Below are 17,599 nucleotides of genomic sequence, written 5' to 3'. Positions count from 1 at the left end.
TAGATAGACAGTCTGTCAATCAGTCAGTCACACACAGAGACAGACAGACAGACAGACAGACAGACAGACAGACAGACAGATGCAGAGATGGAGGCATTGCTGGGAACAATATGTTTGTTTTCTAGCTTTGTGTTTTCTTTATGAATCCTGTCTTATTCTGGATTGACACTGTTTCTAATTAAATCATGCCTTGAAAACTGGACTTTTCTTGCCTCATGAACATTCTTGTGTGTAGATTTAAATTTGCCTGGTGGATAGAAGTTTTCTGGTGGAGTTATTTTGTTTAAGAATCTTTCAAGTACCTTGCATTATTTTGTCATTGCCCTGTGAACTAATCTTGGTCTGCTCATGGCTGGACTTAATTGGGAGAGTTCAGGTTTTGGTGAAGGGAATTGCTAGGCAATATTCATAAACTCTCTAAACCACACATGTTTGTGTGAGTGAGCAGGGCAGCACAAGAGCCTATATATATATGATTTAAGAATTTGCAGAAACATCTGTTTTATCACCAATACGTACTTGACAAAACAAATTAAATAAATAAGTAAATATATAAATAAATAATGCTTACTTTTTAAATTTATTTAGGAGATTTATTAGTTCTCTTGATTTTAAAAAAACTGATTTGGATGCTTTTTTTAGTTTTCTTCACTTAAAAAAAACTTTGAAAAATACTTTTGCATTTTCTTTTTCTTGTTGATTTCTTTGATTATATTCTGCAGTTGTCTTCTTCTTTAAGTATATTGTGTCAAATCTTTCCTAATTTTTGCATTTCTCGTAATCCTTTCTTAAAGATCTTCTTTTTATTTCTGTTGTGTAGGTTTATTCCAATAGTCATATGTTTAGATAATTTATCCAATGGGAAATGAATTCCCAATTCAAAAAATACTTAATTCTGTTTTGCCATCTATGTTAACTAATTGTTCTGATGTTTCCCCAAGAAGGTACTTCTCTTTCTCTGCTCTCTGTCTCTGTCTGTCTCTGTCTCTCTGTCTCACTGTCTCTCTTTTTTGTTCTTTCTGTGCTCTCTCTCTCTCTCTCTGTTTCTCTGTCCTTCTCTCTCTTACTCTGTCTATGTGTCTCCCTCTCTCATTCACCCATCCACCCATCCACCCACCCACCCACCCATCCATCCACCTACCCACCTATCTAATCTATCTATCTATCTATCTATCTATCTATCTATCTATCTATCTATCTATCTATCTATCTATCTATCTATGTATCATCATCATCATCATTTTCATCATCATCATATATCTCTAGTTACCAATGATAGTTTATTTTTTAAAAAATCAGTTAATAATTGATTTTTTTTAACCAGACTACCATCCCCTTGAGAAAAAATGGATGGACTTACAATACTTATGGGAGCACAGTTAAAAGATTTAAAAATCAAGTTGGAAGCCAAGATTGATGGACAAAATATATCTATTTGACTCCTGTGACATGGTACCAATGATGCCACATAATCAAATAATGCCATTTAGAAATGTACCATGGAGAACAAAACTGCAGTGACTGAATTTCTACTCTTGGGACTTTCTGATGACCCAATGATCCAACTTTTCTTGTTCCTGGTTTTTTCATTAATCTACTTAATAACATTAGTAGGAAATATGGTCATCATACTGGTAATAAGGGCTGATCCTCAATTATACACTCCAATGTATTTCTTCCTCATGAACTTATCCTTACTTGATATCTGTTATTCTTCTGTAACAGTTCCCAAAATGCTACAGAATCTCCTGGCTACTAAAAAGATAATTTCTGTCTGTGGTTGCATAGCTCAGGTCTTTTTCTTTATTTTCATGTTTGGAACAGAGATCTTCTTACTTTCAGCAATGGCGTATGATCGTTATGCTGCTATATGCTACCCACTGAGATACAGCACCATTATCAGCCATCGCTTATGCATCCAAATGGTACTGGCTGCATGGTTGTCAGGTTTCCTGGATTCCTCTGTCAATACCCTTTTTTTAACAAACTTATATTTCTGTGGTCCGAGTAACATTACTCATTTCAGCTGCGAGTTACCTCTGCTCTTGCAACTGTCTTGTACTAGTACTTTTGCCAATGAAATGGTCATTCTTTTCTTTAGCATGCCATTAGGATTTGCCGCCCTTCTCCTAATTATAGCTTCCTATGTACATATTTTCATTTCCATTGTCAAGATAAATTCTGCAAAAGGAAGGCAGAAGGTATTCTCTACTTGTGCTTCCCACCTAACAGTAGTTTTCTTGTTTTGTGGGACTGCTATTATTAGATACATGAAGCCTACGTCTGGTTACTCAGACACTATGGATAAGCTGGTGTCAATCCAGTACAGTATCCTAACTCCCATGTTAAACCCCATTATATACAGTTTGAAAAACAAAGATGTAAAAAATGCTCTAAAGAAGCTTTTTAGAAAGTGACTTGAACTTATTAAATTTGGAGATTTCCTTAATGAAGAAAGAGAATGCATTAAGGCAGAAATAGCAAAACTGGTGACCATGATGTGGCAGGCTTCATTAAATTACTAGCTGCACTTGTCACTTTCTTCTACAGTTTTATCTCCCTTTAAATTATGAGATAGGGTTCAACCTGTTTGGAAGGGCTTGTACTTATAGGGCTTTCATCTCTTCACTTATAAGTTATAACTTCAATCAAACTATAGTAATGTTTAAGCAGATCCCACATTATAGAATGTCATATTCACTAAGACTATGTGTGTTAAGACCATGATTGGTAGTTTAAGATAATCTTGACTCCAATTGCATTTTTTATGGAGCTGGATGTACTGAATTGGAAAAGTAATTCTAGTCTAAGACAAGGCTTTTCGGTGCTCTTGGAACATATATATATATATACTTGAATTTCCTTCCCTCTATAAATAAGTCTCAAGTCTCGCTGTGTTCGCCCCAACACAAGGACAGAAGCACCAGGCTGAAGATGACGAGTGGGACCTTGTCGAAATGTCGCCAGAAATCTCTGAAACTTACACATGAAGAAACCCAAATATGCTAAAACCTTCATACCTATACCCGTGAAAATCTACAAACACACACACACACACACACACACACATAATAATAATGCAATTAAATTAGGAAACTAGGATAGAAACTAAATTACGAAACTGCAAGAAAAAGTCCACTAATTCATTATGCCCATTCCAATTCCTGTCCCCCCTTTATCTAAAAATGATAAACTAGTTCAAATATTTATCTCTGTATTTCTACTTAAACTAAATTGCAATTGTTGGGGAAATTATCAATTTAAAATCCTAAGGAAAGATTTTATTATTAATAGTTAAATGAGGGTATTTGATCTTGGACTCAAAGATAACAGTCAGGGTGATTTGTAGTAAAAAAAAGTCAATCTTATAGATTTTCTATCAGTAAATTATAATGTCAGACCGTTAACAAAGTACTTTAAATTTTTATTTTGTTCTTTGCTCAAACTTATTATTTTTTAAACATATGTATTGGACTGATTAATTGGGTTACAAATAGATATACAAGAATATAAATTATAGACTTGCTTTGCAAGGGCAGAGAGAGAGGGGCAGCATACAAATCTAATAAATACAAATACAAAATACAAATTAATATTGCAATAGTTTTGACACTATACAACTAGGGGGGATAGGTTGTATTTTTTTCCTTTTTAAAATGCACACATTTTCAACATTTTTGTTTAGTTTTGTCCAACTACTTTTGCCAATAACAAGTTAGTTTTTATCTGTAGCATGCCATTAAAGTTTGCTGCTCTTTTGGTAATTATACCTTTCGGCATTGACATTGGCGATTCCATTCTGCTGAAGGGAGATAGAAAGTATTTTTTGCTTCCCCTCTCACAATAGTTTTGTTTTGTGCGACTGCTTTCATTAGATACATGAAACCTGCCTGGTGTCTGGCTATTCAGACACTATGGACAAGCTAGAGTCAATTCAATCCAGTTGATCCAGTCAATCCCATAGGGTCCCCATGTTGGACATATAAAGTCTGAAAAACAAAAGTCCAAAAATAATCTAAATAATGTTTTGGAAAGTGACTTCAAACAGCTGATCTTACTAAATTTTGAGATTATCTTGATGAAGTGTCTCCTGCTTGGGATTTCCTAGATCTAATACTTGAGCAGGGGGATCTTAAAGGTCCCTTTCAATTCTGTCATTGCGTTATATTTACCCATCCAAAGATAAGAGTTAGAGGAGATGGGATAACTGGGTGAGTTTAGGTGCTACTCACTATAGTATAGTCCTGAAAGCAGGACAAGAATGAGTAGAAGATCGTTAAAGAAAAATTCAACCTGGAACTAAGGAGAAATTCCTGACAGTGAGAACAATTAATCAATGGAATAGCTGCCTGTTCTGTGCAGCTGCTTATGAATTAAGACAAGTGACTTTGGCTTAATTGGGATCTGTTGAATATGGCACACTCTTAGCTAAGCCATAATGTCTTTTATTTAATAAAGTTTTTACTCTTAAAATTTCTTTTAGTTACAATTATTATTTTATATTTATATTTATCTCCATCCTTAAGTTTACTCCACTATTTGCTTTGTGTAGATTAATAAGTACAATAAATATGTATTTGTTTGAAAAGAAAGGCTATGTAATTAAATCCTATGCTTGTAGTTTGGGCAAAATGGTGGAGAGAATTATGACAAAAGAAATACCAAGGTTGTACTTAGTTTATTAAAATGTTTACTAAATATTTTAAGATCCCTTCCTCTGTATCCATCTCCATGAAAAAAAATAAAAACTAGATAGAAATCCAATCAATTTTGCTGCATTCTCCTGATGTAATGTCTGAAGAACTGTGTACCATTTATTTGTTATGCTGGGGATATTTTCTCTTCAGAATGGGACAACTTGCCATGCCACAGTCAATTCACTGCAGCCAACTCACCATGGCCAACCAATTACAGGACAACTCACTATGGTCAGCTCACTGTGTGACAACTCATTGTGGAACAATTTAACAATTGCATTTAATTACCTTTTTTTTTTGCAATTCACATTTCATTCAGTTCCTCCTTTTGCATCCTTCCTTTAATAATTCTATTACACTATTTCTTTAATATTAGCATTACTCTTGTCCTGTAGTAATTTGTCCTGTGGTGAGTTGGCTGTGGAGAATTATTCCTGCAGAGAGCTTGCTATGGAGATTTTGCCATGGCAATTTGTTAATAGCGAGTTGGCTGTGACAAATTGACCTTTTTCTCTTAGCTTTTGCCTTATAGAATTATGGAAAACAAGTAGTCCTTGGCTTTTATGACATAATGGTAGTAAGTCAATGCATGTATATAACTGGATGTGATATTCCAACATTTTTTGTGAGAGTAATAAAGTAAATTACTATGGCCATTAAGTTAATCCATGGTCATTAAGTAAATGCTGTGAATAACAGGCAAAAAAGATTTAAAAACCAGCAAAAATATCACAAATTATGTTTACATGTCTGTGGGATGTTACAACTATTTTTAAAGTTGTATTGGTTGCCAAGCACCTGAAAAGCAATTATTTGACCATATAGTTGAAGTCAGTAATGAGCTGCCAAAACTTTTACTGCCACACTGTGAGTGTGGCTTATTTTGTGTGTGTGGCTTGATGGTCATGTGACTGGGGTAAGAGTGGTTTGCTGTCCAGGTGACCAGGTGGAAGTGGCTTGAACAATCATCATTGTTCAAGTGAACTGTTAAGTCCTCGATCTACAACCTCACCAGTGTCGCTCACTGGGGTGATAATTTGTTTTGCATTTCCCCAGCTCTCCTTACTGGGTCACCCCCTGCCTCAGGCTGGGTAGCTAGGCGAACAGGTGCTGATCAGCTGTTGATAAAAGATGGGGGAGGGAAAGGCCCCCCTGCAACTCCTGTCAGTGCTGGTCTCTCTGCCACTTTCCAAGGAGGAGGAACAGGATGGGAGGGGGGATTTTAAAATATTGGAAAGCTGAGGGAGAGTTACATGGGTATTATTGCCACATGAGATGCATTTCATCTCAGCTGGGGAAATAGACCGCACAGAGTTTTTTGGCATGGCTCGGCTCAGCTCTCTTTTCCCCCCTGCGGCTGTGTGCTCCTCGCTTTTTTCCTCTTTTCTCCTTCCTGGCCTCAGGCCTTTGTGAGACTGTAGGGGAGCCAGGCAGGAGAGAAGAAAGCTCATCCAAGGCCAGGAAGGAGGAAAGAGGAAAAAAGCAAGGAGCGCAGATGCAGCAGCAGCAGGGGGAAAAAGGAGAGCCCAGTTGAGACCAGTAATCCCAGAAGTGACTGCCGCCGATCAGCTGGAGCTGGGCATGCAGCTTCATTTCTACTTGTAGAACTACATTCCACCCAATCCTATCTGCTGCCCACCCCTGGTTGAAGCCCAACATTTTATATTACAGTCTATCATAATTTCATGTTACTGCAATTCAAATCCAATTCCAAGAGCTAATTTTGAACTTTAAAGTATGTCATGCCTGCTGTGATGAGGACACAAATCTTATGATAAGTAAAAGAAATTGAATTAAGGACTGAACATTCTAAAAACATAAAGTTGGGTGACATTTTGCAGATGAAATAAAGACAAAGAATTTCACTATCTTTATTTCCAAAGAACAAGTTCAGATATTAGATAGTATTTATGCCTGACACTGGTCATATTACCCATATTCTATTAAATTAATCTCTAGGGGTTTTCAGGAAACTCAAGAACCCATCCACAATTCAAGAATTCCATAGACCACCTCTTTTCCCACCCACCCACACAGTGTTTAACAAAGTACTCAACAGCTCTAACCACTGGGAAATTCCCAAACATATTGTAAAGATATTCCAGCTCTACCAAAATCCTGGAGTAGGCGATTTAAACTCACAATTTACCCCATAGTAATGAGAAAAATATCTAGGCATGGCAAATGATTGACAAGAACATCTCTTTACTCAGAACATGTCTCCAAGGTGAAATACTAAAGCTAATGTGCCTTTCTATGATTTTATATTTCTTGCCAATCAATAGTGATTCCTTTCCTTTATATAATAATAATATAATAATGTATTAAACTTGTAAATACGCTTGTTAATTAAACTTTATTTGTTTAATTTGGAGCAAAGTATATCATATTCCAATAAAAATAAACTGATCCCAATATTGGAGACCTGGGTAATATTGTTCTAATATTAATATTCTAAGCAAAATGGATTTCTAAAAGTCATAAATTTTCCTCAGAAATAACTGTTGCCATTTTAACCTCCACTGATGATGAATATTCAATTTATGTTTACTTTGGGCATGAGTATTATGCCAGAATCCTATTCGGGTCCATACCGAATTTTGCGGTGTTCGGTATGCCAAACATGACCCCAAATTTTTTTGAAACTTCAGGCAAAATTCGGGGTTGCGTTCGGTGTTCGCAGCTTTGACATCACCGGCAGGTTGCTAAGGACGCCAAGGTGATCACTTCCTGGATTCCATGGAATCCAGGAAGTGATCACCTTGGCGTCCTTAGCAACCAGCTGGTATACGTGACGTCAAAGCTCCGCCCCCGGAATCTCTTGGTGGGATTCCCCTTTCAAGTTCGTCGAAATTTTGCGTACAGTTCGTCCAAACTTGCCGAACCCGAACACTGTTAGGTTCGCACATCACTACTACCCTGTTTCCCCGATAGTAAGACACCCCCGATTGTAAGACGTATCGGGGTTTTTACAAAGAACATTAGTATTACAAAGAACAAGGAACATTTTATTCTATTGTTAGTGTATTCATATTGTCTAAACAGAAAGGCATTTTAAGTATTCATTTTTTGGATGTAATATTGGATGTAATTTAATATTAATTTAGAAAGAATTTATAAGAATTGAATGAGCCAAACAAGATTCTTAGTTAGAATACACACTTAAAACAATGACATGTATTAACAATAGAAAGAATAGATAATATAGATACATTTGCTAGTCACTTTAATCTATGGTAATAGACAGGATGAACTCTAAATTTTCCAGAAATAAATGTAATATTAATTTACAATTCTGCTTTTATCTCAAGTATAGTACCTTCAGAAATATCTTTTTTAGGCAATTTTTAATATCCTTGTTTCTTAAAGTATAGATCAAAGGATTTAACATGGGAGTAACTATGCTATAAAGGACAGAAATGAGTCTGTCTTTCTCCAATGAATAAGCTGATATTGGTCGGACATAGGTGAAAATGGCACTTCCATAATATAACATAACAATAATCAGGTGTGAGGTGCAGGTGGAAAAAGCTTTGATCCTCCCTTCATTGGATTTTATTTTCATGATAGTGGATATGATATAAATGTAAGATAGGATAATGCAGACAAATGGAGTCCATCCTATGATGATCCCAGCAACAAGCAAGATAATCTCATTTAAACTTGTGTCTCCACATGAAAGCATCAAGAGGGGAGGAATATCACAAAAGAAATAATTGACCTGATTAGTGCCACAGAATGGCAAATGGAATGTAAAATAAGTATGAAGAGCTGAATTCAGAAAACCACCTAACCAACAGGCATTAGCTAACTGCACACAAAATGTTCTCTTCATAATTAAGGTATACTTTAAAGGTTGGCAGATAGCTACAAAGCGATCATAGGCCATTGCAGCTAGAAGGATACACTCAGTTCCCACAAGAGAGACAAAAAAAATAAAGCTGAGTTACACATCCAGCATAAGTGATACTCTTCTTCTGTGACATGAGGTGCACAAGTATCTGAGGGACATTGGTGGTGGTATAACAGATATCCAGAAAAGAGAGATGTCCTAGGAAGAAGTACATGGGAGTATGAAGCTGTGGGTCCAGACAAACAATCGTGAGAATGGACATGTTCCCTAACAGAATACAAATGTATGTAGCAAAAATGATAAAGAAGAGTAGCAAATGCAACTCTTGAAGACCAGAGAAGCCCAAGATGAGGAATTCATTTGGAGAAGTTTCATTGGTCATTGATTCACAATTTGCTCATTTCTGTTCTATAACGAAATAAGAAAGACAATAAGGTTATGATGCCAATTACTTTTAAATTTTATTTTTTTCTAAGGCATGCTCATTGGATGACCAGAAAATTGCCAAAACCAGATAACCTGCACCACATAATTAGAAAATAAATCTGAAAAATGCTTAATGTGTTCCTTGCTTACTGCATATTAGTAGAAAGTGTAATCTATACATATTTACTGACTCTGGCCAGAAATGGTAACTTGATTCTGCATTATGATAAATGAATATGCATGTTTGCTTTCTCATTTAGACAGCACGGAGTTCACATGTTATAATGCATTGAATTTACCAAAGTATCAAACAATTATTCACCATATTTTTTTTCCTTTTGCATTTCTCCGGTAGTTGTGCATTTTTTTTGTATGCTCAGCAATTTCATATAAGAAAAACTATAAATGCAGGATACATTTTTTCCCTTGGCCAAATTATCCTAAAGCTGACCCTAACTAGAGTTGAAAGGGAATGATGTACTTCTCTGTCCAAAACAAGTTTGAAAACATGGGTCTAGTGCATCCTAGTTTAACATCTAAATATTTATGCCTCATTGGATGCTGCTAAATAAAAACAGTGAAATCATTTTATTGTTTACTTCCAGGTACATTAACAAAAATGTATTGAGACGCTCCTAAAGAGCAGTTATGCAAATATTCAATTTATTTTATATACAGAAATAATATTGTGACCAGTTTCAAAACTATTATCAATAGCTTTCAATTTCTTTATATTCTATTTGTACAATACTTTAAAAATAATAATAATAATAATAATAATAATAATAATAATAATAATAATAATAATGCATTTGTTATTATTATTATTTATTATTTATGATGATGATGCACCATTACCAACTATCATTAATAATTATCATTATTATTTTTTAAAAGCACACAGAAACATAAAACCACATTTAGCATTATATATCTATATCTACCTATATGGCAAAATAATTTAATCTGAGGTAAACAACAGAGCTAACAATCAATCAAAAATAAATCTGTGATCTTTTGATTAAAATAGATGACCCAAAATGAGAACATAAATGATGTTACAGAAGAAACATCAATTTACCATGATGTAGGCAGAGTTTCCTTTTTTACAACAAAGCAACATTTTATACATTAAATAAAATAAGTATGATTTTAAGCAGGGAATTAGATGATGAGTCCATAAAAGGAATAACAAGTATCCTAATTAAATTATGCTTTGACTTTTTTCACTAAACAGACTGACTTAAAAATCTCTTTTCTCCTGAACTAAGTGCAGGAAAAGAATTTATTTTAATTTACTATTTCCAACAAGCATGGTCTTAGAATCCAATACATTTATCTGAAAGTGCATTTTCTATTTGATTAAATTTGACTGACTTTAAGTAAAAATGGAGACAGCCAAGCAATCAAGCCAATACATGTTCACACAGTCTACTGCTTTGCTAGATAGTGAAGGAATAGTAATACAGTACTGTAAAATCAAAATAATGATATAATTATCATTCTGACAGAAATGTGAACATAAAAATGAGATTATTTCACCTGAATTGATTCATATTTACCTTTCTTACCCCAGACAAGTATAATATATTTGATGAACTCTATAGAAAAATGCTCCATTTATTTGCTGGTGAAATTCAAAAATGCTAACCTTGAATTAAACCCAAGAGGCAAAATTAAAATAATTCCACCTCAGATCAAGATGGCTACCAGTATATAACCATATCAAAGACTTTAAAAAAACATTTATCAATTTATTTATTCCAACTTCAATTTAATAAGCTAAAGACAGTGAAAAGTTTAGAAATAAAGTGCTTTAAAATGAATTAATGATCAATTTTGCTATCCATTTCTTTCAGGAAATATTGGGAAAAGAATGGGAAAACACTAATTTATCTGGTTTTTAGCTTCCTAGCTATTCCATCTATTAATCTTACTAAGTTCTATTTTTTTCCAAAACCGAAGTATTAGTTATACTGTACTTATCAATATGCATTCTCTCTTGTCTGCACTATTTTAGAAATCAGTGAGTTTGGCTATATAAAAGTGTTAGTCTTTATTGTGATTATATAAAAACCAATGTAAAGGGAATCTCCTTTCTTGACCACATCACAAATGGCACCATTCAGCAACATTTTGGTACGGTATCAGTTATAGAGAATATAAGAGAAGGTTGGTGCGTTGCTATGGACATGCAATGCATGCCCTTGGGAGCAGCAACTTCCACCATTGTCAAGACTGCCTACCAACTAGAATTCAATGGCCGGAAATCTCATGGGTGCGCAAAATAGAGATGCCAAGACACCATCAACAAAGATATGCAAACTGCAGGCCTGCACCCTGGAGAAAACAGCTGACCATGCAAAGTAATATCGCCGGCTGACTCACCGGCCCCACGGCGCTGTTGTGGAAGGGCCGGGCAGACTCGGACCCTTCCGATGGCGGCCGCCATCTTGTTTTCGGCCGAAATCTCGCGAGGCGAGATTTCGGCCGAGGATGCCATGCCCACGTGGCTGGGCATGACGTCGGGTCCGGGCGGGGCCTGCTGGCCCTATTTAAGGGACAGCAGGCCGGGAAGAGAGCCTTTTCGCCCGGACCTTGGTACAAGAGCAGACACTCTCTGGTGCTGCTCCGCCGCCATTTTGGTTGCCCTCGTGTTGCGGCCGCCATTTTGTGGCCTACCGAGAGGGCGAAGAGTTTCTTCCTGGCTGGAAGCCGACGTTGGAGGCTCAATCCTCAACACCTGGGAAGCGGTTTTCAGCGATCCCCCTCGGGCTCGAGGGGGACTGGTAACCTCCTCCCGGCCGGGAGGAGGCCGCGGTGGAGGCGTCGCCTCTGGGGTCCAGGGCCTTGGGCGGTTGGGAGGCCGGATTGCGGGCCTGTAAGGCCTACCTGTGAGGGGAGGCTTTCCACTAGCGCCTGGGGAACGGGGCCTGGGGGGTAACAGGGGCTTCTCCCGTCCAGTATTTGCCCTAGGTGGGGCACAGCGGTAGGGGGCCTTGCTTGCCACTGTAGGTGAGGTTTTGCCCCAGGTAGTTTGGGTTGCCCTGCATATTGGGGATAAGTTGGGATGGCTCCAAAAAAGAGGCCTGCCACTGCCCCTGCGGCTCCGCCGGCTGCACGCCCCAGGAGGGCCCTTAGGCCTTCTGCCCGGGCTCGGGCCAGTAGGGAGGGGAATGCGGGGGTGGTCCCCGAGCAAGGGGGGGGGTTTCGTTGCCTCCTGCCCCTCAACCTGTTCTTTCTCCCGCCATGTCTTGGGCCAGGGTGTTGGAGAGGCTCGACGAGCTCGAGCAGTGGCGGAGCGGTGCGGTCCCCGGAGCGTCCATCGAGCAAGTTCCCGCGGCGTTGGGGAGAGATCCGGCGGCGGCCCAGGCGGGGCAGATGGCTCCGGTTGGACGACAGGCCCCAGCAGGGCCGATGGCGGCCTTCCCGGGCCCTGCAACAATGGGCCCCCCGTGGATGTCATCAACCCCATACGGGGCAGGTGAGGCTGCACCACACACCACACCGTTGTCCTTTATTCCTTCCCCCGCTCCGGGTTTTCCCCCGGCGGGGGTTGGGAGTGGGTCCAGTTTTTTGGGGTCCTCCACGGGCACTTGCGGGCAGGTTTGGGCCCAGCCGGTTCCTCCTTTGGGGCCGCCCGCGGCCGGCCCCGGCTTCGCAGCCCGGGACGGGGCCTACGGGGATACCTGCGGTACCCGGGGCAGGGGGGTGGGTTCCCCCGGCCCCTGCTGTTATGCCCCCGCTACCCGTTTTGCCCTACCCCCACGGTGCGGGGGTGTTTGGCATGGCAGCCAACTCCGTATGGGACCCGTTTGCTTGTATTAAAGCAGGGGCTATCCCGTGCGGGTTGCCGTCCACCCCTCTAGGATGCCATCTTCACCCGTCGGTCAAGGAGGCTATTTGGCGGGGTGAATACGTGGATCTTTTTTCGCTTTTGAACCGAGAGGTTCCCAAGCAGGAGAAAGAGATTGTTCCGGGGGAGAAAACCAAGAAGACCAAGGTGACGAAATGCTTCAGCTCCTGGCTGTATGCTTTCCTCACCTACGGATCTGTGGTGATTCAAAGGCAGCCGGCTATGGCCTCTGCCATGTTTAAGTATATAGACTTGATTGCTAGGGCCCACTTCGAATATAAGGGCACCATATGGCGCCATTATGATAAGGGTTTCCGTATGAGGATGGCTGTTGAGCCTAACTTGCCTTGGGATATGGTGGTGCCGGACCTTTGGTTCCGGGCCACGCATATGTCAGGGAAAGAAGGGTGTGAGCGTACGGATAGTGGGCACTTCATGGAGGAGGAGCCTGGCGTGGCTTCACCGGCCAAGGCGACTCCTGGTGTGGCTGGCAAGGGGGCCTCGCCCGCTTGTCATGAGTTTGCTGCAAAAGGGGCGTGTTTTCGTCCCTTTTGTAAGTACAAGCATGCCTGCGGGAATTGTGGGGGGTCCCATGCAGCTTCAGTCTGTCCCCGCCCCAAGAAAGGGGCGGAGAAGAAGGGCGGGGGTCCAGGAAAACCTTCCCCACCAGCTGGGGGAAAAGGGGCCCAGCCCAATTAATGTGTCGGTGCTCGAGGGTTGGTTGGTCGACTACCACCCTCGCCCGAGAGCCGAGCTGCTCTTGAGGGGCTTCTCAGAGGGATTTAGGATCCCTTACGTGGGTGTTAGGAAGGCCTTCATGTCGGACAACCTCAGGTCGGTTGTCGGACATGAGGACATTGTGAGGGCTAAGATTCGAAAGGAGGTTGCCGAGGGCAGGGTCCTCGGGCCTTTCCCGGAGCCGCCTTTTTCGAATCTTAGAGTGTCCCCCCTAGGGGTGGTCCCCAAAAAGGCGAGTGGTGAATTTCGGTTGATTCACCATTTGTCTTTTCCAAAAGGGGAGTCAGTGAATGACTTCATTCCTGACGAGCTTTGTTCAGTCCGGTACGCATCCTTTGATGCGGCCGTGGCCATGGTTAGGGAGTGTGGGGTGGGAGCCTTAATGGGTAAATGCGATATTAAGTCGGCATTCCGGCTCCTCCCCATTCACCCAGGCGACTTCGAGCTTCTGGGCTTCCATTTCGAAGGTGGGTTTTATGTGGACAGGGCACTGCCCATGGGCTGTTCTGTTTCCTGCTCTCTTTTTGAGAGCTTTAGTACCTTCCTGGAGTGGGTGCTCAGGAGGCGCAGTGGCCTGGGTTCGGTCGTTCATTACCTTGATGATTTCTTGATGGCCGGGCCTGCGCAATCGGAGCAATGCTTTGCTGTGATGCGGGACTTCGAAGCCCTTTGCGCTCAATTGGGGGTGCCTTTAGCCCCCGAGAAGACCGAAGGCCCTGCCACCAGGATTACCTTCCTCGGTATTGAATTGGATTCAGAGGAGCAATCTTCCAGATTGCCCCTGGACAAGTTGGTAAAAATTAGGAGTAAACTCGAGGCGGTCCTGGGATGCAGGAAGGTTACTCTTCAGCAGCTCCAGGAGTTGGCCGGGATCCTTAATTTCGTCTGTCGGGTAGTCGTGCCTGGTAGGGCTTTTTCTCGCCGGTTGTATGATGCGATGAAGGGGCTAAGTTTGCCCCACCATCGTACCCGCTTATGCGCAGGGGTCAGGGCTGACCTCTGTGTATGGCGGGAGTTTTTGGAACGTTTTAACGGGTTGTCTTTCTGGCGGCAGGAGCTTCTTTTGGAAGCGGAGCTGCAGCTGTGTTCCGACGCCGCAGGGACTTGCGGTTTTGGGGTAGTGTTAGGTGACCAGTGGTGCTGGTCGGCATGGCCTCCGGAATGGAGTGCCTGTTCATTGGTTAAGGACTTGACCTTTTTGGAGCTTTTCCCCTTAATAGTGGCCTTAGAGCTCTGGGGGGAGCAGTTCAGGGATAAGACTGTGCATTTTTGGTGTGACAATCTAGCGGTTGTTCATGTTGTGAACGCCCTGTCCTCTAAGAGTGACAGGGTGATGCGGCTTGTCCGCCATTTCGTGCACAGGTCCTTGTCTTTGAACGCCTTGTTTTTGGCTAGGCACGTCCCTGGTTTAGATAACGGGGTGGCTGACGCCTTGTCCCGTGGTCAGTTGTCCAGGTTTCGGACCCTGGCCCCGTGGGCCCGAGAGTCGCCAGAGGTGTTTCCAGCCCACCTGTGGAGCCTGGGCGGGCTCTCGAGAGCTGGAGAGATGAGGCCTCCAGGGCGATCGCCTTATCGGTAGCTCCTAGCACCCTGCGGGCTTATCAGCGTGCAGGTAAGGAGTTTGGGGATTTCAGGCTGGGTAAGGGTTACCCCCATTGCTGGCCTGCCCCGGTTGAGCACCTAGCCGAATTCTGTGTCCTGCTGAAGGGGCGTGGCCTTTCAGTAAGGACTATCAGGGCCAGGTTAGCCGGCCTCGCCTTTCTGTCCAAGGCGGGGGGGTTTGGTGAATTTTCGGGTGATTTTCGCATCCGGAGGATGCTGGAAGGCTGGGTGAGGGAGCGACAGGGGTTCCCCTCCGACACTCGTCGGGCCCTGACGGTTCAGCAGCTGTCTCTGATTAATCAGACGTTTGACAGTCTGTGTGCCTCTCTTTACGAGGCTCGGCTGTTTAGGGCAGCGACTTGTGTTATGTTTTTCGGGGCCCTCAGGGTCAGCGAGGCAATGGCCTCCTCGCAGTCTGACTTGTCGCTCCGCGCCTTCCAGCTCGCTGATCTGTCCTTTAGACCGGGGGGTGTCTCTCTTTTGGTGAGACACTCCAAGACAGATCAGTTACACAGAGGGGTTAGACTTGAACTTAGCGCAGCCACCGATAAGTCTGTTTGCCCGGTGGCTGCTTTGCAGCAATTTTGTGTTTTGCGTGGGTCAGGGTGTGGGTACCTTTTTTTACACCAGGATGGCACCCCCCTGACCCGGTATCAATTCTGGGCGATAGTGTCTAAGGCTATGTCGCAGGTAGGCATGGATCCCGCCGGCTATGGAACGCATTCGTTCCATATCGGCGCCGCCACTAGCGCGGCACTTTCCGGTTTCCCGGCCCAACGGATTCAGGAGATCGGCCGCTGGCGGTCAGCGGCATATTTGGGTTATGTTAGGCCCGCTGAGGATTCTGGGCAGGGTTTAGGCTAGGTAACCTCTCTGTGTGTGTCCTCTTCCAGGTTCCCAGTCCAGGCAGAAACCGACGGCGCTGCTGTGTGGCCACAGCATGGTCTTCTGGGCCGGCCGCTCCGCAGCTAGAAGCGCCATCGGGACCCAGCTGTCGTTGGGACGGTGGGTCAATGTTGTTTGGATGGGCCGGAGGGGTATGCGGTGGGAGGGGCTCCTACCGACGTTGCTGGGTACTCAGCATCTCAGGGCGGTACCCGGCGCTGCTGGGCGGGCGGCTACCCAGGGTCGCGCCCAGATGGGACTGGGTGGTCGGCAGCCCATAGCCGCACCCAGATGGCTGGTCTTGCACCTTGGTGGCAATGACCTGTGCCTGCTTGGCGGTCTACCGCTGATCGTCCAGGCGCGCGAAGACCTGCGGAGGCTTCGCACGGTATGGCCCACCACACAAGTGGTGTGGTCAGAGATCCTTCCAAGGATCGTTTGGAGGGACGCCATTTCCCTTAGGGCCATACACCGGGTTAGGCGTAGGGTGAATAAGGCCGTGGGAAAAACTGTCAAAGAATTAGGTGGGGTTGTAGTGGCCCATCCCCTCATCACTGTAGATCGGCCGTGGCTTTACCGGGCCGATGGCGTTCACCTGTCAGAACAGGGGAACGCCATTTTCTTACAGGACCTGCAGCGGTCTCTGCGTGAGCTGGCGCAGATAGAGGGGGGAGTCGGGGGGCCAAGATAGAGATCTGACCCCCGCTCCGTGGCAGGTTAGGGGCGGAAATCTGGGTGGTTTCAGCAACTGCGCGTTCTCCCTTGGGCATCTTTGGGGATGATTGACAGGTTCTCTCCAAGCCCATGGTGGGTGCTACCTACGCGCTTGGGGGGAACCTGTCTTTGGGTCCCGCTATTGAAGTCCCAGGGTAGGGGTGAGCCAGCGGGACCCCCCTCATGCGAGTGTATGGCAGGGTCTCAGGTGAGGGAGAGGTCCCTCACCTGGACCAGCATCGATTACGCCCATAGTTGCCCAGGAATGTTGACCTTTTACGTCATTTCCGCCCCGGTTTGACCCTGCAGGTCCACTGTTTCCGGGTCATAGTTGAGTATGTTGATTTATGCAAATTTATGCTAATTCATGCTAATTTAATTAATAAATTATGCAAATTTATTATAATAAAAATGACCCAAGTTTAAATCCAGCTCTTGTGTCCGAGTCGTTACTCCGTCTCTTCTGCAATATCGCCGGCTGACTCACCGGCCCCACGGCGCTGTTGCGGAAGGGCCGGGCAGACTCGGACCCTTCCGATGGCGGCCGCCATCTTGTTTTCGGCCGAAATCTCGCGAGGCGAGATTTCGGCCGAGGATGCCATGCCCACGTGGCTGGGCATGACGTCGGGTCCGGGCGGGGCCTGCTGGCCCTATTTAAGGGACAGCAGGCCGGGAAGAGAGCCTTTTCGCCCGGACCTTGGTACAAGAGCAGACACCCACCCGCCCTTCCCTATTTTGCAGTGTGCCTAGTGGGTCGCCTTCGGGGGCCGAATGGGAATTTTTTGCAGCCTCGCCCATTTGGCCAGGCTGTTTTTTCGCCCATTCCGC

The 17,599-nt window shown here is 43.5% G+C and overlaps 2 protein-coding genes across 2 annotated transcripts; one reads left to right on the top strand and one right to left on the bottom strand.

Annotated features, from left to right (window-relative positions):
* Nucleotides 1–1,499: 1,499 nt before the first annotated feature.
* Nucleotides 1,500–2,417, top strand: LOC139175768 (olfactory receptor 5A2-like). Its single transcript, XM_070767042.1, has one exon. The coding sequence runs from the start codon at nt 1,500–1,502 to the stop codon at nt 2,415–2,417; it is 918 nt and encodes a 305-aa protein (XP_070623143.1).
* A 5,581-nt stretch (nt 2,418–7,998) lies between these two features.
* Nucleotides 7,999–8,932, bottom strand: LOC139155004 (olfactory receptor 5V1-like). Its single transcript, XM_070730184.1, is given in 2 exon segments — nt 7,999–8,631; nt 8,633–8,932. Coding segments are annotated over 2 exon segments (933 nt in total).
* Nucleotides 8,933–17,599: the final 8,667 nt, after the last annotated feature.

The sequence above is a fragment of the Erythrolamprus reginae genome, chromosome Z, assembly GCF_031021105.1.
Source record: "Erythrolamprus reginae isolate rEryReg1 chromosome Z, rEryReg1.hap1, whole genome shotgun sequence".
Lineage (NCBI taxonomy): Eukaryota > Metazoa > Chordata > Lepidosauria > Squamata > Dipsadidae > Erythrolamprus > Erythrolamprus reginae.
Note: the sequence above shows the minus strand (reverse complement) of the source record. Positions and strands in the feature narration are given on the sequence as shown.

Bases quoted from the DNA above. Each gene is read 5' to 3' on its own strand.
- LOC139175768 (XM_070767042.1), top strand. From the start codon at position 1,500: ATGGAGAACAAAACTGCAGTGACTGAATTTCTACTCTTGGGACTTTCT.